Source organism: Hetaerina americana, unplaced genomic scaffold, assembly GCF_022747635.1.
Source record: "Hetaerina americana unplaced genomic scaffold, ioHetAmer1.1.p SCAF_47, whole genome shotgun sequence".
NCBI classification, from domain to species: domain Eukaryota; kingdom Metazoa; phylum Arthropoda; class Insecta; order Odonata; family Calopterygidae; genus Hetaerina; species Hetaerina americana.
The window spans coordinates 3,595,252-3,619,681 of record NW_027287063.1 but is presented as its reverse complement, the minus strand read 5'-3'; the positions used below and the strand labels follow the sequence as shown (position 1 = coordinate 3,619,681).

General features: G+C 41.5%; 1 protein-coding gene across 1 annotated transcript in view; it reads right to left on the bottom strand.

The window, feature by feature from the left end:
* The window catches only part of rk (G-protein coupled receptor rickets), a 153,017-nt gene that overhangs the window by 6,652 nt on the left and 121,935 nt on the right, over positions 1-24,430 (bottom strand). Inside the window, exons 8-14 of the mRNA XM_071591471.1 lie at positions 19,345-19,410; positions 12,126-12,269; positions 11,409-11,480; positions 8,996-9,363; positions 7,471-7,656; positions 2,314-2,508; positions 1,476-1,764 (exon numbers count right to left, since the gene is read on the bottom strand). Of these exons, the coding sequence (XP_071447572.1) occupies positions 1,476-1,764; positions 2,314-2,508; positions 7,471-7,656; positions 8,996-9,363; positions 11,409-11,480; positions 12,126-12,269; positions 19,345-19,410 (1,320 nt within the window). The remainder of the gene's footprint in view (positions 1-1,475; positions 1,765-2,313; positions 2,509-7,470; positions 7,657-8,995; positions 9,364-11,408; positions 11,481-12,125; positions 12,270-19,344; positions 19,411-24,430) is intronic.

Genomic DNA, 24,430 nt, shown 5'->3' with positions numbered 1-24,430 from the left:
AAATAGGAATAGATTGGAGGGACAGGAAGCTAATCCGGAACCTGTACATGTCTCAGACTGCTCAGGTGTGAGTGGGGAACGGGGAGTCCGGATGGGCAGTGTTAGGAAGAGGTGTCAAGCAGGGTTGCCCATTATCACTGTTGCTGTTCAACCTGTATGCAGAGGAAATGATCAAAGAGGCATGGGAAGAACTGGAGGTAGGAATGAAAGTGGGCGGGGAATTCGTAAAATCAGTTAGGTTTGCTGATGACCAAGCTTCAGTTGGTCAGTCAGCCAAGGGTTTGCAAGCATTGCTGAGTGAATTGGAAATTCAGTGCGACAGGTATGGGATGAAAATCAATATTAATAAAACAAAGGTTATGTGATTTTCTAGAAAGAAAAAGGCTAAGCTAAAAATTAAAATAGGAGGGCAAAAACTAGAGCAGGTAGAACAGTTTACGTATCTCGGTAGTGTTTTGGACCAACACGGTCAAAGTAGTAGGGACGCAAGGAGAAGAATTGCGCTAGGCAAAGAGGCTTTCACAAGGCAGAGGGAGTTGATGACAGGGACGTTGAGTAAGGATGTTAAGAAAAGACTTGTAAAAACTTTGATATGGAGCGTAGCTATGTACGGCGCGGAAACTTGGTCATTGAAGCAGGAGGATAGACGTAGATTGGTGGCTTTTGAAATGTGGGTTTGGAGAAGAATGGAGAAGGTGAAATGGACAGAGAAGAAAACAAATGAGGAAGTACTTGGTATGGTGGGCGAAGAGAGGGGTTTGTTGGGATAAATCCTATGGAGGCAGGAAAAGTGGATGAAGGGGGTATTAACCAGTAGTGGGATGTTGAAGACTGTGATAGAGGGGAGAATGTTGGGCAAAAGAGGAAAGGGAAGGAACAGGATAGGGATGTTAGGACGGGATGAAGGGAGGAAGAAGGTACTCAGAGCTGAAGAGGGACCTGATGTAAAGTATGGTGTTGTGTTTTGCTAGGGGTCACAAATTATTTAATTAGTAATTATGTAAACCTACCTCAACCGGTAGATTACCTAATAATATATATATATATATATATATATATATATATATATATATATATATATATATATATATATATATATATCTTTTGTTGCTAAATTCAAGAATCATTTCAGCCACCATCTGGATCAATTTTATCGATGCTACACATTTCAGAGCACACATCTTTGATATAAATCCAGCAGATAATATATTTTAATGTATTCCATGAACTCAGATTTACTGAATACAGTAAGCACCCAACTTACCAACAGCCTTGAAACCATGAGGCATTAGTAAGAAGAATAGAAGTGAATGCATAGTAGCATTTATGGACTATAGAAAGCAAAAGTTGACATTTCTCAAATGAGGTAACAATGACTTTTTTCCCATATAACCTTCTTGCCATTGGTTAGTGAGGGGTTTTCTGCATGAATTTGATGTGGAGCACCATTGGAAGGGCCCTCTGGTTCCTCTCACCTGTAGTCACTGACCCCAACAAGAGGCAGGAGGGCCATGACAAGAGCAAAGCTCCAGCCAACTGCCATGATGTATGCAGCATGCTTGAGGGAGAGTCTCTTGTTCAAGTGCATGGCATGTGTGATGGCATAGTTCCTCTCCAGCGTGATGACGGCCAGAGTGTAAACAGAGAGCTCTGATGAGAGGACACCGAGAAAGCCAGCCAGGCGGCAACCAGCTGACATCTGCCAAGGGATGGCATATTTGCGGAACTCTCCCAGGGTTGAGGCATCCACAACAGCCAGGAAACCTGGCATTCAGGGAGTCAAAAGTTTTACACTCCTACTTCCTTCCATATTTAAAAGTGATATTTTCTTTAACTACTAACTTTGTTTGCTTGAATCAATGCTCACGATATGACTTCAGTGACATCCTCGTCTAAGCCCATATTCGATACAAAATCAAATGAAACCTACCATACAATGAATTGTGCATAATGGGCATGATTGAATCTGCAAGATGATCCTTTAATTTGCAGGGATTACTATCCCATCTGCTGTTGCAGTTTGTCAAATGTGCTACCAGATGAGTACAAGGGATTAAGGTCATCACGAAGGACTATTCATACTAACTTGATAATAGATATTTTTTCCCAGTGAAATATTAATTAGAAGTAATCTTTGCACTGATAATTTTCGTGAGGCTTTCATAAACATATACATTGTTTACAGCAACCATATATACATATGATGCAGAAAATGACTTTTTCAATAATTTCAGGAAATAATTTTTAGGAAACCATGAACAAATCCCATGAGCCAAAATAGACGGTTTTGAGGGTAATTAAGAAATTCTTTACCAAGGTATATTCCCATGAAAAAGTCAGCCATTGCGAGGTTGCACACGAGAAACCGGGGCACGTCCATCTTGCTCCGGGAGAAGATCAACACAAAGACCACAGTTCCATTACCCAACATAGCAAGAAGGAACACAATCCACACACCACAGCGCAGCGTCCACCAATCAAAAAGGTCTTGGCAAGGCAGGAATGGACCTGGAAGGAGAAGTATGATATGCCATGAGTGAAGTTCTCATCACTCTTCCATCATATCCGGTATTCACTTGGCTACCAATTTTGTATTGATGCTCTATGCAATTATCCTCAGGAATCTGAGTGATTCAATAACAAGAAAGTGAATGAATAGCTGTGTAAATCATCAGAACATTTGACTCCAATTGTGAAACAATGTGATTGTTCAACTTTTTGGCATGTTAAATGACATGTTCTTTGAGAGTACAGTTTTTCACAGCTCTTTAGAGACCGAATAAGGAGAAAAGGAGTACAAATATGATCTCAATTGCAAGGGAATACTTATGTAAATTATAATTAAATAATAAAAACTGTAGATATTTCATGTAAATGTTTTATAATGCAAACATATGAATGATATTATTCTTCCAAAACTTTAAATATTTCCAACAATAGTATAGAATGGGCACCCCTGCAACACTCTTATTATTATTTATGCAAACAATTTTTCATCTATCTCATAGGTAAAATTATATTGTCAAAAATTATATCAATATAGGATCCTAGTTGCAATGAAAATGAAGTAGTATGCATTACAATGAACTCCGTTTTATTGACAAGTAAGAAGAATTTGTGACAGTTCCTCAGGTGTCAATGAGCTGACTTCAGCAATAGGAACGAAGATATATTAATTTCATGGAGGTAGATGAGTCCTTATTCACATAAAATGCATTTTGAAATATTTAAATCTCTTTTCCATTGGCACATCATAACAAGGAGAAGGGTGGGCATATCTGGAATCTAATTATTATTGATGAAGAGAATCAAATAATAGAGTAAAATGAAGTCCAATAAAATGTCTGCTATTACCCCATATGTATTATGGTAAGCACATATAGGTAAGAATAAGTTGGTACCAACAAATTATAGGAAATGAAGAAAAACCATACTTTAGTACTGTCTACTCTACTGAGTTATTTGGCATCATGTCAGTAGAACTATAATTAGAGTGTATTCACTCCAAATATGCTATACATATACAGTTTCATGTTAAGCACTAAGCACTGCACCCAGAGTCTGTTCTCATGGAATTCTTAGTGCTTGGCATACACAGAGTAGAGAGTCCCAATGAGGGCCATGGGGGAGGTCATTAGTTTTAGATCATCATAATGTCTACACATTATGAGCTTAACTTGATTACACAAGTAATAAGGTGATGGCATTATACAATCTAGTAAGAAAATTGTCATTACTGGATAGTGATAAGTAAAACAGTCACAGGAAGAGAGAATGCTCATGAATTCATGGATTTAATATTGAGAGAACCTGGTTTAGAGAATTCTGTCCCTTTTACAGGGATAGCATTAGTTCATTAGGCACCTTCACACAATAATATTTTTATGGAACAGTATGCATAAGAAATTGAAAATTTATTTCTATGAAATATTTTCTATTGACTTATTAAATGAAGCATACATGTGATTCACAATATTATTCATGCTTATTCATAGATTTCCTAAAATTTAAATATACCATGCTGACCTCTTTTTATGCTCATTACCAACATCTTTTTAAATATTTGGTAATATGCACTGTAAATTGAATATATATCTCTCATGTAATGACTTATGCTAAGAAACAAGAGCGACTTTATAATGAATACTAGTTATCACTGTCACAATACCAGAGGATATACATTTTGAAACATCAAACCTATGTATTGTAGCTGAAGAATCAACATCAGTGAGCATAAAATTGTTTAACAATCTGCCATACCATTTTAAAAATGAGGTAAGAATTTAACTATTCATTTGGTGGGCCGTTGGTGTAGGGAGAAAGCTCTTGTAAGCCCTGTGTGTGTGGGTGCTTGAGATGGACGAGGGTCAATGCAGTCTAGTACACCTCAGCTAGAGTGTGTTTTGTTAATGTATGTTGGTTTGTTCTGTTCTAACCCACCTTAATTTTTCTCTGAATATTTCCTCACTATCTCCTTTGCCCACCATTTAGATTATGGCTGGGGTTAATCTTTTCCCATAAACTTCATAATAATAGCTATAGTAAATAGTCATTTGGGGAATAGAAAATCTTCATTTGCTTCAGAGATCCAATTGGCAGAAAATCCCTCGTTAAAAAAAAACAATTAACTCATTTCCAGCTTCTTCCACAGCTTCCACTTGTTGCTTCTGTAAAATTATTGGATTTTCATGACCCCTACTTTTATTTGCCATGTTTATTTGGTTCCAAGTTTTCATGTTAGGGACCTCTAGTCATCATGCTAAGCTATGCACTCGGTGGCATGCAAAGGGGATCTAGAGCAAAGGTACCCTTACTGAGCAGGTACCAAAATAATAAAATTCAATAATGTCATAACGAGTTTTTGTAAGATTCCCCCAAAAAATTTAGCAAAATATATTTTCAAGACGTAAAGATAAAAATAATTTTGAATGAAAACTTTGAGGAACATTATATTTTTATGTGATATATTAATGCCTGTAATTTGAAATGCCCTCCCTGGACTACAACCTTGATGAGGTGGAAGGGCTTGTGGGTTCTGATGACTCCTAGACCTGCATTGGCGGGAGTAATAATAATTGCTCCAGGCAATTTTGCTTAGGCAAAATGAAGTACAAACAGTTAAGCAATAAATTGAGGTGGGCAACAAATAATGCAAAAGAAGCATGGTGGAAGATGCAGTGTGAGGATATGGAAAGTTTGCAGAGGAAGGGTGAAATTGGTGCGGTGTAGAGTAAAGCTAAATCTTTATCGGGAAGTAAGAAAGGAAGATCTATGCTAACAGTTAGAGATAAGGCGGATAAGATAATGCAGGAAAGATCCAAGAGATGGAAGGAATATATAGAGGAACTGTATAGTATAGAACTTAGACCAACAAAGTTAGACATAGAAATGGAACATAACGTAGAGGAAGATAGCTTAGGTTCAGGCATACTCGACGATAAGGTAGAAAGGGAACTAACGGAGATGAAACTAAATAAGGCCGTGGGGGTGGATAACATTCCAGCAGAACTACTGAAAGGTTTAGGAAAATGTGGGAGTAAGAGGCTATATGGGCTGATTCGTAGTATCTATGAGGAAGGAATGTGGCCGGAAGACTTTGTGAGATCAGTGTTAGTTCCTATTCCGAAAAAGGTAAAGGCTGCATCATGCGAGGAATACAGGACAATAAGTTTGATATCCCACGCGGCTTAAGATGCCCTCAGGATCATAAACAAAAGGATAGAGAGTAGGGCAAATGATTACTTAGGGGATGATCAGTTTGGGTTTAGGAAGGACAGAGGTAGGCGTGATGCCATTGCAGTAATGAGATTATTAATCGAGAGGACTATAGAATACAACCAGGAGGTATTTGCCTGTTTCGTAGATTTCGGAAAAGCATTTGATAGAGTGAATTGGGTAAAACTAATGGGTATATTGGAGAAAATAGAAATAGATTGGAGGGAAAGGAGGCTAATCTGTAACCTGTAAATATCTCAGACTGCTCAGGTGCGGGTGGGGAACAGGGAGTCTGGATGGGCAGTGTTAGGAAGAGGTGTAAGGTAGGGTTGCCCATTATCATCGTTGCTGTTCAACCTGTATGCAGAGGAAATGATAAAAGAGGCATGGGAAGAACTGGAGGTAGGCATGAAGGTGGGCGGGGAATTTGTAAAATCAGTTAGGTTTGCTGATGACCAAGCTTTAGTTTGTCAGTCAGCCAAGGGGCTGCAAACATTGCTGAGTGAATTGGAAATTCAGTACGACAGGTATGGGATGAGAATCAATATTAATAAAACAAAAGTAATGCGATTTTCTAGAAAGAAAAAGGCTAAGCTAAACATTAAAATAGGAGGGCAAAAACTAGAGCAGGTAGAACAGTTTACGTATCTCGGAAGTGTTTTGGACCAACACGGTCAAAGTAGTAGGGACGTAAGGAGAAGAATTGCGCTAGGCAAAGAGGCTTTCACAAGGAGGAGGGATTTGATGACAGGGAACGTTGAGTAAGGATGTTAAGAAAAGACTCGTAAATACTTTGATATGGAGCGTAGCTCCAGAGAGAGGTGCGGAAACGTGGTCATTGAATAAGGAGGATAGACGTAGGCTGGAGGCTTTTGAAATGTGGGTGTGGAGAAGAATGGAGAAGGTGAAATGGACAGAGAAGAAAAAAAATGAGGAAGTACTTGGTATGGTGGGTGAAGAGAGGGGTTTGTTGGGAAAAATCCTATAGAGGCGGGAAAGGTGGATGAATGGGGTATTGACCGGCAGTGGGATGTTGAAGACTGTAATGGAGGGGATAATGTTTGGCAAATGAGGAAAGGGAAGGAACAGGATAGGGATGTTGGACGGGATGAAGGGAGGAAGAAAGTACTCAGAGATGAAGAGGGAACTGATATAGAGTAGGATGCTGGATTTTGTGTTTTGTTAGGAGCCACAAAATGTTTTATTTAGTAGCTGTGTCCATCCAAAAACCTACCTTAACCGGTAGATTACCAAATAATAAAAAACTTTGAAATGCCACTGTTAATAATTTATCCATTTTTTAAACATTTATTTTACCAGTATATGGGGTCCCGGGTTCGATTCCCAGGCAAGGCACTCTGGGTACCTGCAGCTCCACCCAAGCTATGTGATTTTTCGGATACCAGGTCTTCCTAGGAAACCATAACTGGCACAGGGAAAGGAACTGGCCCTTATACCCTGATGTGTGAATTTCACACACCGTCAGGCTTAGTACTGGGTGAACTCTGTCATCACCTACCAAACCTTCGGGTTGATTACTGTGTTTATTTTTTTTTTATGGATGCCGTATAACTTATTTCAGTGGATTATATGGGAGGTAAATGAAGCATTAAAAGTGAGGAAGATATATAGTATGTACCCATAGAGAATATATAGAAAAAATCTATAAACAAAGGCCCCCATTTGAGGCATTAGTGCCTTAACCAGAGACTTAAATGGCTGAAATGAGAGGTCATGCCATTTGGGAAGCATTACCCGGGAGGGGCAGGCACTGCGTCCTTCCATGGTAAGCCTCATTGGTGACACCAATGGTCCGGCCGGCCTCCTGCTCCTCGAAGTACTCCTCCACGTAGGCGGGCAGGTTTCCGGGGTATGTGAAGTCTGTCCCATAGTTTTCAAAGAGATCTCTCATTTCAGGACCAAATTTCTTGCTCAAGTTTTCTGTCCAGGAATGAATGGAGCTACCATCAGAAAGGATTTACAAGCAATGTAAAAATATTTCTCGTGCTTTCGACATTCCTGGGATTGACAAAGGATGAGTTTCAAGTATCCACTGATTTTGACTTTAAAGTTGCATGGACCATTTCACATCATGTGAACTGGAATGCATAATTATTGGAGGGAACAGAGTAAAAAAAGGTTGCATTTGAACTTCCATGTAAAATATGTACTAAAGAATGGTATGCAATTTCAATATAATTGCATTTAATATCGCTATTTATACAAGATGTACCCTTTAAAATTCCTCAAACATTAATGAATAAAGTATGGATAACTTCAACACACTACATATAATGCTCAGTGGGGGCACCTCATCTTGATATTTAAACATTAATTTTAGTTAATTAATTGAAAAAATATGATTTTTGAGCACACACATATCCACTGTGATAAAATACTCACAGCAATACTCATTTGAGTGCAAATTAGTGATGCCCTGCTACTATAAATTGAAATGGAAAAGTTACAGGTGCGACATTTATTAGGCCATTCTAATGCAAAGATGTCTTTTTTTTGCCATTGAAAATATTATAATTTAAAACTAAAAAAATTCTTTGATGAAATATGTAATCAGATTGAATTTTTGTTGGAGTTGCCAAGAGCAGTGGCTCTTAGTATGCTTGCTGAATATCCCAACAGCAGAAAATTTGTATAGAATCTAAACCATACCCTACAGTAAGCTTTTTCTTTTGTAAGGAAGGGACTTTCAAGAATTTCACCAGAATCTTGGCTGAAAAGATACACTTTTGGGTGCTGGCAGAGCAGAATGGTGACAAAGATGAGAAAATAACCGTGGTGAAAATGGAGAATTTATTGCCTGAGAATGTCTGAAATTTCCCAGGAGCATGTGCTCTCACTGGAGAGTGAGAATTAACATTTTCCTCTCGCCATCTGCTTCAGTGATGAAGATTGGCCTCCCTTCATTCACAGACTTACATCACTATTTGTTGTCAAAGCTTCAGCATAATCATTTTGTTCATGATTTATTAGGCATTTCTCAATTGATACACCCCAAATTAGTTGAGTTTGAAACAACTGCAGGCTTTATGCCTAAAAAAAAATCGATACACCCGAAATTAGTCAAGTTTGAAACAACTGCCGGCTTTATTAAAATTTAACAATGCATAAATGGCAATGGCCATTCAATTCAATAACGCTGGCATCACTGCAAACATCATCCAATTATATGCCATGGCCGAGTGAAGCAGGAGTCGGGATCACACTCGCGGGGTTAGCAGAGGGCGACCGAAATGGCGGTGGCACTGGAGGGGGCACTCACGGATCTGCGGCCAGATGTCCACGTTGCTCGAGTTCCACGGCGTCATGTCGAGGTCCTCGCGCGAAGGGTAGAAGATGATTTCCTTGGGCGGGGGGTCGGGGCCCCCGGAGTGCGTGGACGAAGGGGAGGAGGGCGAGGCGGGCGGCCCGCCGCCGGAGGGCCGCCTATCCAGGGGCGGCGGCACACCATCCGGGAGGAAGGCGCAGCAGTGGTAGGCGTACGACAGGACGAGGGTCTGCACGCGGGGGAAGAGCGGAGGCGGGGGGATCTCGCGCAACTCCGGGTTGTTGAAGGTCTTGAGGTGGCGGAGGCGCTCGTAGCCGGTGCCGTGGGGGGGCAGCGCCGGGAAGATGTTGTTGGCCAGGTTGCTGCCGAGGGCACGGGGAGAGAAGGGCGTTGAAGACGGGTTGAAAGGGCCTTTCGGCGGCAGGAAGTAGCCTTCCCTTAAAGCTACAAGACAGTTTACGAGTTTACTTTGAACAAGTCGCGGACTATTGATGACACTGCACTATCTACTTGTCTTGCTGCATTACTTGCGCTGTGTGTGGGTTTGAGATTCTACATAATAGTTGAGACTGTTTTCGGAGGACGTGTAAAGGAACTTGCAGCTTCAAGAAACGGACCCCATGGGATCCGTGAGAAGATCGCCGAATTTCGAAAGCAATAACTTCTCGAGGCTTGAACTTTCACTTCCATGTAGCATAAAAATCAAAGTTCCTCCCATCATCACCTTCTTGCCCATGAAGCCGTATGTCTCGCAGAATAAGAGATTTCAAGAGGCAGCATGTGGAGTCTAACCGAGCCCGAAGGATTTTCGTCCGTCATCGTATGTGCTCCTCATTTTTCGTGCGAAAAATTTGAACGCATTCTACATGCTTAAACATTTTACTGATTACATCACCAGGAATCGAACGCCCTTCGGGAAATTTCCCTGACTTCTCCGCTCAGCCAGATCACCTTTCGATACCGCTCCCATCGCTTTTGTTCGTTATCTCACATTCTTGGTTTGACACTGTCTGACGCTAGTATTACCTGAAAATTAGGCATAAAGTATTTAATGTGGATTTATACCATTTGCACCTTCACCGGAACCTACACACCATCCTCTGTTATATACGGTTTTAGAGTGACGTTATTCTGAATGAATGGGAATTTGGCGAAAAGGTGAAAGAGAGGACTTTTCGTTTCCTCACATGTGTTGTGTTGCATTCTCCACCGATCGGCGGTCGCGAAGGCCGGGTCGCGGTGTCCTCGGAGGCTAACCGACCCCGCGGAGGGCAAGGAATAGCGACTGCCACGAGGAAGCAGGGGAGTGCCGGGGTGGCTCGGGCCCTCTTCTCTCGATCGAATGCTTCCTCCGCGGAGGCTTTCGCGTCGTTCGTTCCCACGGACGAATGCGAATTGGGATTGCACTCAAAAAACCCTTAACACTGATTCATCGAACGCGCAAGCAGTGCTCGGAGTAAGAGAAGACGACATAGCAGCTACGAAATAGTTACAGTTGGGTAAAGAGGCGAAATAATAATTTTCTTTCTCACTTTAAATGCACCGCATCGTGCCTACGCGCTTGGAGCGCCAAGCTTCTGCAAGGTCTCTAGGGAATGGTACGGTTACGTTGGTGTAAGCGACATAACAGCGAATCGAGATACTGAACTGGCTATTGATCTCTGATAGATTTCTTAGTTTTCGGATTGCAACGGGTTTGTCCTGTTTCTTATGGCCACTTTTCGAGGCACGATTATTCTCACAGAGGAGACCCATGGGAAAATAGATTTCCTTCCATTCATTTTTAGGCTATTCAACTCACTTCTTTAAACACAATTAATTGTGTGCCGAGAGAAAGCTGGATCAATGAAAAACAGTCACTATGACCAAATAAAGTCTTCGGCGATATAACTGGAAAGATGTTATTCAGGATTTGATCGCATGTACAACAAAAGCAAATGTTGAATAAAGTTGGAATGCTGATATTGCATCGCACCTCGTAAAACCATCTTGAGCACAAGGCCTAAGAAATGAATGAGCACAGTTACAATGATTCAAAGGTGTGCTGGCGAGGCATTTTTCCAGGGGAATATCTCAACTGGGAGGACGCAAGAGCTTCGAGGCCACATACAGCTGTAAGAGCTAAGGGAAGGAGACGGGCGGCTCCAGAATTTCGCAGAACCAAAGGCGCGCGGCTAATGTTTAGACACCCAATGTCTAAACATTTAAATAGTTCATGCGATCTTTGACGGGATCAGCCACCCAAAAATCAGCAAGTGATTGAGGATCTACGAAAGTTTCACGAAAGCGGGTATTCTAATGAGCCACGGTCACCTCTCGACCATCGTGAGAGATCTCATATCACATTGCCGCTATTGCTAAAATTATATGTCCTTTGAAAAGAAAAGTCCAGTTTTGTGCTACTTACAGGTCCTCCAGTTGCGAGAATGGCAGAAAGGCGTCAGGGTGAATCTCCTTGATCCTGTTGTCTTCCAAGTCCCTGGGAACGAGCGCAGAAACAAGCTGTCAATAGGTGCATTATTGCAAAAGGCCTCGTTCATGCAAGGCCTTCACCAATAACGAGTATTTGGCATTACGAGTTGGCAATGGCCAATTCCCAAATTTCGTTGCTTTACCGCAACACAAGCAGTGGTTCGACATGAATGAGAGACAAGAAACGGGTAAGTATTGAAAACAATGTTTTTAAGATTTGCACTGTGGCCTGCAATTACAATTAGAAGCAACGTGCGTTGTTTTTTGCCTAATGTAATTGAAGATGGTTAATATGTTTTATAAATGATGTAGAAAAGCATTACTCATAATCACATCAACGCTGAATCGCCATCAAAGCCGCCAGGTCTTTTGGTTAAATTGTGTATGCGCGATCTGTTTGAGGCTTGCGCAATGAAGTGGTTGTACTTAATGAACTTAAATTAAGTGAATTTAAATATTGAAGCAGTCATCTTCATTTGCTGGACTATGCTATAGATAAGATTTGTAGCATTTAATCACAGACTTGAATGAGTACCGGCCATCAGTCAGTAGACAAAAAGGAAATAAACGTTCACTGCGGGGGGCATGAGGGGGCAGGTGAGGGCAGATGGGGGCTGGCGGGGGTGAGCTAAGGCGTACAGAGTATACTCACAGCAGTTGGAGGCGGGCGAGGCCGAGGAAGGCGTCGCTCGGGAGTTTGGTCACGTGGTTGTGGGCCAGCAGGAGGTCGTGGAGCTGGGTGAGGCCGCGGAAAGGCTGGCCATCGAGCGAAGTCACCTTGTTGCTCGTCAGGTCACTGCAAGGTGGAAGGACAAGGCACTCCTGAGCGAGTCGTCTCGTAGGGGGCAATAGCCATCCCAGGGGGGAGAGGCGCATGTTTGAGCCCCCGAAGGAGCCATGGGAATGTGGCTGCACTGCGGGGATTTTTCAAATGCACCGCAGACAGGCATTTATTGCTATTTATTTACTTTATTATTATCAAAGACGCCGTAAAAATGAGCCAAAGCACTCCAAGAGGACTAAGCAAGTTGGGTAGAAACAATGTCTTTGCCATTCATATGGCGCAAGCTTTAATCTGCATAATGGGACATTCATTTTTTAATTTTACTGAAACAATGGCAAAAACCAGAAAATGAAAAACATATGATATTATAAACATCACCAGAAAAGATTGGGACTTGATGCGTATATTAGAGGAGTACATTAAACTATACGTGAGGGTGAATTAGAGATATACATAGGTGTTAAAGAGGGGTCGTAAAAATACGATGTTGGGTCGTATTTGTGAGGAGTGACGAGGGGATTGCCGCCGTGCTGTTTGGAAGAATGTGCCAATCGAAAACCTACCTTGGACCGGTAGATTACCTATAGTATAAACAAGTAAATAAACAAATATATATATATATATATATATATATATATATATATATATATAACAAACTTGGACAGAAACAAACAATATAAAAACACATAAAAAAATCACTCACACGTTATTTCTCGATCATTTCGACGGAATTCAGCTACGTCTTCATCAGAAGAAATAGAAGTAATGGAACAGAAGTATTACTTCCGATGAAGACGGAGCTGAATTCCACCAAAATGATCGAGAAATAACGTGTGAGTGATCTTTTTATGTGTTCTTATATTGTTTGTTTCTGTCCAAGTTTGTTATCCAACATTTCCGTGTTACTTCGACAAAATCATATATATATATATATATATGAAAATCATATATATATATATATATATGATATATATAAAGGTATATATATAGTACTTCCGATGAAGACGGAGCTGAATTCCACCAAAATGATCGAGAAATAACGTGTGAGTGATCTTTTTATGTGTTCTTATATTGTTTGTTTCTGTCCAAGTTTGTTATCCAACATTTCCGTGTTACTTCGACAAAATCATATATATATATATATATGAAAATCATATATATATATATATATATATATATATGATATATATAAAGGTATATATATAGTATATATATGATATATATACATATATATATATATGATATATATATATATATATATATATATATATATATATATATGATATATACATATATATAACACTTTTTGAAAGTCTCACGGACGTGAATAATAATGTATAACACTTAGCACTAGTGGACACACACAAAAACACAGAAACACACAAAAAAGAGACTCACTATTTTTCGTATTTTCGGTGGTCGTGACCACCTTTATTAAGGAAGAGAGGGACAGAACTCCTGAGTTCTGAGTTCTGTCCCTCTCTTCCTTGATAAAGGTGGTCACGACCACCGAAAATTCGAAAAATAGTGAGTATCCCCTCCCAGTGGATCGCGGTAGTTCATTCCCGGGCAAAGGACTCTGGGTACCTGCAGCTCCACCCAAGCTAAAGTGATTTTTCGGGTACCAGGTCTTCCTGGGAAACAATAACCGGCACAGGGGAAGGAACTGGGCCCCCTACCATGATGTGTGGATTTTCACACGCCGTATAGGGCTTAGTACAGGGTGATCTCTGCTATCACTTATTAAACCGACCTTGGGGTTGATTACTGTGTTTCTGTTTTTTTTGGTTTTATCCCCTCCCATGGACTACAACCTTGACTGGGTGGAAGGGCTTGTGCGTTCCAATGACCCCTAGAGCTGTGCTGGTAGGAGTAATAATAATTGCTCCTGGTAGGGTCATCCATACCAGAAAGGTCGAAGTTTAGGAGCCAGACGAAAGGTAGTCCACGCAGGGTCTGTTCCTCAGTTAGGCGGCTGCAAAGGGGTATGCCCCATGAGGCAGCCAGTAAGTGATGGTGTCACGTTAAAAACACCATTGAGGAAGGCAAGGGGAAACCACCTCAATTGTCATTCCCAATATTGATAATGATAGACACTAGAGAGAATAAGAGTCCTGGCAACTACGGGGCTCGGCCCAATCGGCCGTGTGTCGAGCCCGGCAGCGGGGGAGGCAAGGCTTCCGCGGTCGTCATCCCACGAAACCCTTGCAAGGGAAAACCGGAAGCAGCAGGGCAAAAGACGCAGGAGAAGAATACCGAAATACATAGAATCGTATATGTCCTCTTGTGTATTGTCTATTTCTCCTTTGGTAGGTGAAACAGTCCCCTGACGCCATCTCTTGGCTAAAGAATCGGGGCGCTTGGCGACATATTAGACCCACGGATCTCAGGGTAAATTACATTTCCTCGATAGCTCAAGTGGTTAAGAGCATCCGCCCGGCAAGTGGAAAGATCCGAGGTTCGAGTCCCGGTCAAGGAAATATTTTTACTCTCGTGATCCGTTCGATTCCGCCTTCCCCACCTTTATTGTGTTCGTCCTTTATATGTGTTCCTATCCCTTTTCCTTATATCTGTTTCTGTATATATGAGTATTTATTCGCCGTTTGGCGGGATTTCGTGTTTGAATATATATATATATATATATATATATATATATAAATATTAATAATATATATATATATAAATTATATATATATATATATAAAATATTAATAATATATATATATATAAATTATATATATATATATATAAAATAATAATTATATATATATATATATATAAATATATAAATATATCTTGAAGGAAAGTCTCACGGATGTGAATAATAACGTAAACGGAGTAGCGAGAAAGCGCTTTCGAACAAAAACACAGAAAAACACACAGATGGAACTCACACGTGAGTTTGAACACGCGAGTTTGATAGATAGGAAAGGGTAATTCGAAGGAGAGGTGGAGGTGAGGCATTGAGCTTTCGCTTTTGAAAGTTCCACGGGAGAGATGGAATTGAGGGGAGAAAGAAAATACCGATCCTGAGTAAGCACGAATGTCAAAGGAAGCTCCTAAGGAGATGGCGTATGGTAAGAGTTTCTTTGTTTATTTGCAGATTTTTAGAAGTTTCGGGGCATCACGAACGAGGCCCGTTAGTTTTTCACGAACCTTTGCGAGGCCGCCTCCACGCACCATTGCGATGAAGAATGAACAAGAGGATTTAGCCGAAGAGAGAGTGGCGTGACTCGCTGGCAACTCCACCACCAGCGACTCCCGCAAACCAGAGTCCTCGGGAGAGAGGAGCGGTCATCTTCGATCGACTGGCACTGGTCAACGGCCCCCTCGGCCAACGACGCGCCAGGCGGGAACCCACCCCACCCCTCCTTTCTTCTCCCCCGTCTCCCTCCCCATGGGTCAGGGGCCTCCGCCCCTCGCTTCCGATCCTCTCCGAGGAACGAGCGGCCACCCCGATAGATCCTGTCGATCCAGCGTACTTTGTCGGGCGCCGTCCCCTATGCCACCCCTAGCGACGGGGAGCAGGGTCGGGACAGGGAGGGTCCTGGAGCCTTTGAGGTGGACAGCGCCGTGGGACTTCCTCGACCCCCTCAGACGAGCACTTCACGTTCTTTCTCCCTCTCATTGGAGGAAAGCCATGATGGCGTCATAAAAATCCTTACGTCACTCCAAGATTTACGCTGAACGGTGTAAGATGACTTTGGAAAACGGCCAAAGGAGGAAACGGGAAGACGTGGCTGGTAGACGGGGAGATGAGGGACATAAAGTCAGGGTTCACTCGACTGACCTCGAGTATTTTTTAATACTGTCGATCTGAAGAAATATATTCCGGGGACCTCTGCTTTCGTATCCCTCTTTCGTTTCTAGGATTTAAAGTTTTATTTTGCTCTTGGAGGCATTGATGAACACCATCGTTTGCCACACGGGAATTATTACGACGAAGAAGCCAAGTTTGCTAACCCAAAAAAGATCTGTTTTTTCGACTCTCACTGTTTTAAACAGACAAAGTTGTTGATTTCTCGTTCCCACTCTTTAATCGGCCGATGAGAATACAATAAAAATCGCTTTCCGGAACAGTATTTAATGCGGTTTCCTGTTCCCTCGACATTGCGATGCTGCAGCCGTCGAAGAAACGTTTGCCTGACCAAAATTGAAATGAGTGCTGCTCAATTTGCGGATCCCTGAGGTTTCCACATTCACTCATCTCCGTCTTACCCTGCAAGTCGTCAAGAAAGGGCACGGCAGGGGTGTGAGGTCACCAAACCAAATTTAGGGCATTACAAGCATTCGGGAAGTTGACACTATCTTATTGCTTTGATCTCTAAAAGAGCAAGTAGAACATTATCACTGCATGTAGTCTCGGCTACAAATGCAATGCAGAGTTTATTTCTTCTCATTGCCAGCGTTAAACTGGAGTGGCTTGTATTTATATAAAAGTTAAGAGGCACACTTAATCTTCTTGCTTCCAGTGTTTATCAATTCATTCTATCAATTAATGATAACGTGACACTTTTTGTTCCTCCATTACGATTCTTCATAAAAGGATTCCTATTCGAGAACCTTCGGGAATCTTAATTTTATGACGGATCAGAAAAGTTGGAGAAACGATGGGAAAAGTATACCGAGCTAAAAGGAGATTATGCTGAAAAATAAAAAATACTTTGTTTTTCTATGTTTCCTCGATAACCAACAATATTGGTGTGTGTTGGGAGGGGGTGTGCGGGGGGGGGGGAGAGAGTAGGAGATGGGATTGTTGCGAGAGGCTGGAAAGATGGATGTCAACTGGCAGTGAGTTGGTTGGTTGATGTTTGAAGGCTGGGGGAGAGGAGAACGCTAGTTAAGCGAGTAAGGGGTTGAAATGGGGACGGATGGAAGGGAGGAAGTTTGCAGAATTGAAGGATTTCTTGCAGTGTAGAATTTTAGGAAATTTATTGCTTAGTCTGTCCATGGAAACGGTAAAATTCCTATAATAATTATAATAATAATGAGTGTATGCTACCCATCACATCATCGATGATTTTAAATGAGCTGATTTTTCTATGAGATTAGAATAGGTTATGGAATGCTTTGCTTCAATTCCCTTCATTCTCTCAGTCTGGTTTTGAGGACGCACTTTCGTAGACTTTGTAGTGAAATGACTTGAGCGTTGGCTGCGAGACATGCTTGAGTCCTGAATCCATCGGCCAATGGAGGGAGGCGTGAATGGGCTCCGTTCCTCTCCACCTCCCCAATCCCCCCACCCCCATTCGCCAACAGCGGAGACGACGGTGGAGGGATTAGTGGCCGCCCGCGCGGTATATAGACGAGAGGACACATGTGTTGGTGGAGGTCAGGCTCCTCCTCCTCGCCTCCGGGCATCGGCCTCGCGCCGGCCCTGATTTGGGCGCCGGCCCTGATTTGCGCGCCGGCATCCTTCCACGTGCCGCTCCAGATTGAGGTGCGGGCGTTTCCCTTCATTCGGGCATCGCGTCCAAATTTAATTTGGACAAGGGGAGCCATTAATACTCGTAAAATGACTTGAACACCACCGGGGTTGATTTATTTCAAACTACAAATTAAACCACATAGCTTCAGGGTCGTAACTACATTAAAAATGAACGAGTTTATTAATCCACATGTGGTATTATACTAAGGACTTCTAAGGGTTATTCAGCATAAAACATTATAACTAGTTTTTACCTCAGCCAATGTACATATATTTTACAATATTCGGAAACACAAGGTTGAAAAGTAGAAATCCTCTTCTATCCCAAGAGTTTTATTTTAATTGATTGTGGTTCCCGTAATATACGAGGTATCCATTATTGAAATAGAAAGAAAGACTCGTACTTTTCCACAGATTTTATTATCTGTGGAAAAGTACGAGTCTTTCTTTCTATTTCAATAATGGATATCAATTACTTCCACGAAGTGAAGCCTGAAACAATAGAATATATACGAGGTAGTTTCGAATCGGAAGGGTCGCTTTCTTATATTTAAATATTGGCAAGTTAGAACAAATTTGTACGCACGACGTATGCCATCTATCGCTTGTTTCCGATGTCACTGGAGTTGTTTTGATTCAGTGATCGTTTGCCTTCCAGTGATTGCAGATAAAAATGTCCGCGAAAATCGTTGCGCCTGCCAATTGCGAAGTGAGAGCTGTGATTCCATTTTTGTGTGCAAAATGAGCAGCCCAAATTCTTCATCGGGAGGCGTGCCTATTTTACGAAACTGCAGCAATGAGTGAAGGAAAGGTTAAAAATCAAAGGGTTGCCGAGAGTTCAAAAATGGCTGCACAAGATGTGCGTGATGAAGAACATCGGAGTGGCGGGCCGCATGACATCCAGAGTTCGATGAAATGGTCGTTCGACGAGTGGACCAGCGCATTTCATTCCCTCTGCTTGCGCTCATGTAGCAGTGGCTTGGCGGGCGACGGTTTGAAGAAGACGAGGGACTCGAGACCACCAAGATTGTCGTCAACTGCTTCTATTCCCAGGACCAGAACTTCTTTCTATGTTGAGGGATTAAAGAGGCTGACGCAGCGATACGAAGAGAAGTGTCAACAAGGGAACTGTGACTATGCAGGAAGAGTTAAGTAGGTTTAGATGAAACTACAACCCTCTATGAAAATGTCTTCTGAAGAATATATTTTTTATGAATAAACGGCATTTACTCTTCCAATATGCCTCGTAATTATACAATGAATTATCATTTATATATGCCATGGCATTAACACGATTCTATTAATTTTGCTAGAGCTTTAGTTTTTTACATTACCATTCTCAAAGTATTGAGATTTTAACCTCATACTTCCATTTAAAAACTACATTTAATGAGTTTTGAATTGATTGATATTTGAATAAGTGTATAACTAAATTGAATAGAGTGTATAATTAAATACAACATCGAAAAAATATCATATTTATGAAATATATTTATCCTTATAACAATAGAGCAAGTTCAATTCACACTCGACAGAACACCATGAGATAAACCAGCCTTAATATTGATATTCTTGTCCTTGCGTTATTCTTGATTGTATGACGAGGATTGATAGAAAATTCTGATCAAGGAGACTAGGAGGCGTATTTGAAGTACTTACAGGAGCTTGAGGTCGGAGCAGTCATTCAGAACTGGAATCCTTGACAGCTGATTCGATTTCATGTCCCTGGAAGGGAAAGAGAACCGAGTCACTTAAGTTATTAAGTCATACAAGCTATGCGAACTAATTTCTCCTCTTTAGAACAAGGCTTTTTCAGTAATCGTGACATCACTTCTAATTTCGATAGCGCCTATTGAATCACAGACACTGGAGCAATTTGAACCCTGACGTTAACATACATAGAAAGTATTAAGAACGAGGATGGGATTTTTGGAAACGTTCGAAATCGCGAATACTCACCCTGATGTAGGAACACGAATGCGTGCCTGTCGTTGGATTTCACGAAGGAAACGTGCCAATTCCTTCGCCCCCCCCCCCCCACTCTCCCACTGGATCGACAGCCGTCGATTCTAATAAGAAGCAAAGCGGCTCGTGAAATTACACCGTGAAGTGCCGAGTGTGCTGCTTCGCCCAGGGGTCAGTTCTCACCCTTTCTCGAGGACTTACGGGACCCATAAAGCAACACAGTTCTAGGTTTAGAGCTGGAGGCTCCAGTCGAACCCGAGAGGGCGAATGCTGGACGGCGGCAGCGAAGGCTCCACCCACCGCAACTCTGACTCTTGATTTTTTCTCTTCACTAATATGATCTTTTATTACAAAAATATCACGAAACTTATGTAAATGGCAACACATAACCGGAGTGACTTCTGAAAAAAAATTAATTATGGGGACCATAACTCGTACAATTTCCAAGACATATAACAAAGAATATTCTAACCTCTCTGGGATCGAAGTGGTCGCCGCGCTCAGAGGAGCACTTGAGATAAATGCTTTTTCAGTTAAGGCTGAGAGCATTGTCCCCTCATTCTGTCATTTCAATTGAAAAATTACGACTATCACATTTTATCAATAAGAATACGAAAAACACCGATACACCAGTGATGATATTTGATTCTTAAATTTAGGGTTAGCAGGTAAGAGAACATTTTCCAACAAGATAACCCAGTTTTAAAGTATTTATTGAATTCTATTCCCGTAGATATTTGCACCTGAAATAAAAACTGAAGCCGACTCGGTCGGCTTCCAGGAAATCGCGGGCCCGAGTTCCATCCAGACGGGGACACCATGACACCGACCCTTCCGAGTGGACCGAAGGGTGCAACATGACCTCGGGCATCCGCACCTACTTGGCACCCTGCGAAACAGAGCATGGGTACCACACCAATCATGCCCACATAAAAATTAAATAATGCTCAATTGTTAGCTGCTAATATAATTACACATATGCATTGATTCAAAAGATGGTGTAATCTTTACAATGGCTTACATACAACACGGCATCTAGGTTTAGAATACTTCTTGAATGCTGATGCAAGACGAAATACTAGCTAGAAGAACGATTAAATCGAGCTAGATTGAAATAAATACCGCGCTTTTGAACATGAAGAAGTTCTGTTTCCTTAGCGCCGCCCGTTGGTAGCAATTTCGACCAATTCACAACGAAAAGAAGGCCTCCAGTAATATCGCAACCGACGCTGCTGCGAGGGCTAGGGATCAGAGAACTCCATTTGAGCATTTGAACCACCCTTCCCTTCGCCTTTCTTTCTCTCGTTTTATTTTTCCCCTCCGTTTGATGAGCTGCCCATTGGAAAAATGCGCCTCCCCTTCCTCCCCCTTACCCGACTCCTTTCTACTCTCATTTAACTAAGGAAATGGCAAACCAAGTGAAAAAATTACCCCACACAGGGCTGGCTATTATTTACGATTTCCTTAAAATAAACGGCTGCCGGCGCACCTAGATATGTGGGAGGTCAAATGCCCCCGAGTTCACACTCAAATGCGGCAAATCCAGTGACTCCTTTCATGATGTTAGCTTATCTCGAGTATAATTTAAGGAGAGCGCGAAGGAAAGGGCATGCGAGGCCCTATTTCCATGGAAAACAAACACGTCCCCGCAGCCACGAGCAAGGAGAATCGTTCTCCGGGGGGGGGGGGGAATGGGAATTCTCTGCAGTTACTTTTTAATTTGGTGTTTTACTTGACTTCGCACTGGCAACCCGAGTGGCGAGATAACGGGCACGTCGGGGGATCTCGGGAGAAATAAAAATTTCGAGCAGCGGCGGAAATATCAACGAAACCTCAACAAGCGAAACCAACCGCCTTTCGGAGAAAATAGAAAATTGCGAACGGGGAATAACTCCTTTGTTTCCTCACTGCGGGCGCTTCGATCGGTCGAGAAGAGGTGTCACAGGCGCGTTGCTGACAGAAGCAATTGGGCTCATTTCGGAAAAGTCAACAAGTAAGTGCTTCAAAATGTTCCACAGTAAATTTCTAATAGTAAAAGCATTTTCAAATTCATTCATTCCAGGTATTCTACTGTTAAAAGATTTGTTTAGGACGGTCCGTAATGACTAATGCATTCAAATTAAAAACGAGGAAGCACACATTTGAATTTGTGTTTGACCTTTGCAATTTGGACAGCGACATCACTCAGTAATGACTAGCCAAAGGAAAACACAAGGAAGAAACCCACTGAAGCACGATGTTGCATGGAGGTCTGCTTTTACTCGGCTGTGAAATGAAGAGCAGCCGATAAAGGAGAAGAGGCGGAATGAGGAAGGCTCAAAATGAAAGGAATACCGGATGAAGAAGGAGGTACTCCAAAGAGATACAGAAGAGAAGAGAGACTCCAAAGAGAGACGGAAGTATCTTTAAAAGGAGAGGGAAAAACTCATGGTGTGTATTATGAGAAAGCACTGCTATGCAAAGAGCATAAAAGAAAGAAAAAACAAAGAGTAGAGGAGGAGAATGAACGAGGAAGGATCAAGGATGGAGAATAAGGAGGGAGAAAACGAAAGAACATTTTGTGGAAAGATCACCGGGGGGTGAAATGGAGAGCGGCTACAACTGAATGTTCGGATTGATAGCCAATGGTGGGCATTAAACCCCCGTCTACATGCTCCCTCGAAATGCATTTGGTTTAAAATAGTGGAGCCCTTCGGTTTAAAATGTTGGCTTGAAATTATCAAGAAAGCTTTATTGTGGGAAACCCCCAGCGAGAGTGAACTTTTAGATGGTGTCCTTGTAGAACAGTGATACTTATTTTCTCCAGAATTTTACGAGATCAATTCACTTTAATCACAGTTTTATGAAACGTAGTCTTATGATTTGGCAATGCCTATATTCATTGGAAACACCTGGGAATTGTGGGTAAAAAAGCCGCCATCTGCAAAAAATCTTGGAATTTTATGCGCAAGTTTCGCCGGTTGGATTAATGATACCAAGTTGGAGGAGTTATCGCTTGGAAAACCCTATATTACATGTAAGAGGATTATGGATTCAGAATCACCTCGTTCCCTTAATATTCCATTACTACGATAGGATTCGAGATGAAAATCTTTCAGGTTTTAAAGCAGAAAGGACATGAAAGTCATTTTTATTAAAGCGGATCGACTAACTGAGAGAGTAGAGGCTGAACCATGGAACGAATTGACGAGAACGAATGGTCCAAGCGATACACAGATTTCGACAAGATCAAGTGGTCGCCTGCGTTGATTTGCATTCTGACTTCGAGCGGATTTAACGCATGTAAAACCGTGATCGCAATTGCTACAGGCGTGGATTTGATTAGCGATGAGTACTCCTCCTCCTTTGGGTTGGAACACAATGCTTGGAGCAGCCTCCTTATTGCTGCGGGAAACAAATGATAGTTTTCTCAGATTGAATCATTACGATCACGCTGCTTTTAAAAAAAATTGTTATTAGTATACTCAAACGATCGATTTATAAAATAAATTCACAGCATAAAAAGGAGGCTTCCTCTCCATTGGCTCAAAGTTAAAATGAAGTTAAATTATCAATCATTATTCTTCAGAAAACACTAATAACATAAACAACAGGGTCACTCATATGATTCAAACGAGAGCTATTTCCGTTGAACGTGGATACTCTGCCTGATTCAGATTCTGAAGACGACGGCCGAGACATCGAAACGTCAAAACAACATATGTGAGTGTCCTTTCTTTGTGTTTCTATGGCTTAAAATCTACATCTGTGTATATATATATGTATATACACACACACACATACATACACACACACACACACACACACACACACATATATATATATATATATATGTGTGTGTGTGTGTGTGTGCTTTCGTAGACGTAACACGGAAGTGCCGAATAGTACATTACACAGTAACAAACAATATAGAAACACAAAAAAAGGAACACTCACACGTTATTTCTTGATAATTTCGACGGAATTCTACTCCGTCTTCATCGGAAGATACATAAGTAATGACCAATGGATAGAGAAGTAATGGTTTATGGTTATTAATCTATATATATATATATAATATATATATATATGTATGTATGTATATATATATATGTATGTATATATATATATGTATGTATGTATGTATATATATATATATATATATATATATATATATATATATACGATTGTACGGAAAAACTCATACGAGCGGCACAATAATTCCGCAAACAAATTCCGCCCGGCTTCAACTCATGAGCCAAAACCCCTTCCTAGTAACCATCCTGTCGAAATTTTTATACGTCTCCTCATCGAAAAAGTTTCCAATCAATCCTTCAGAAAACATCTCAGACCGAAAAATAACCTCTCCATGAACGAACGTCATGCCCTAAAAACCCTACAGTCCAATCCTAACATCGTTGTTACCTCCGCCGACAAAGGCTCCTCTGTTGTAATTCTAAACACCAAAGATTATATTTCCAAAGCCCTCGCTCACCTGAATGATACATCCACCTATACCACTCTAACCAAAAACCCAACACAAACTTTCCAAACCGAAATTCGGTCTTTTCTCCTCCACTCCGGACCAGAAGAAGGCCTCACCTCCCAAGACATATCCCTACTTTCACCCCCAAACCCCAGAACACCCCAGTTTTATCTCCTCCCAAAAATACACAAACCCAACATCCCCTGTCGTCCTATAGTTTCCAGTTACAATTCTCCCACCGAAAGAATCTCCGCATTCCTTGACCACCACCTACAACCACTTGTACTCTCCTTGCCCTCCTTCACGAAAGACACG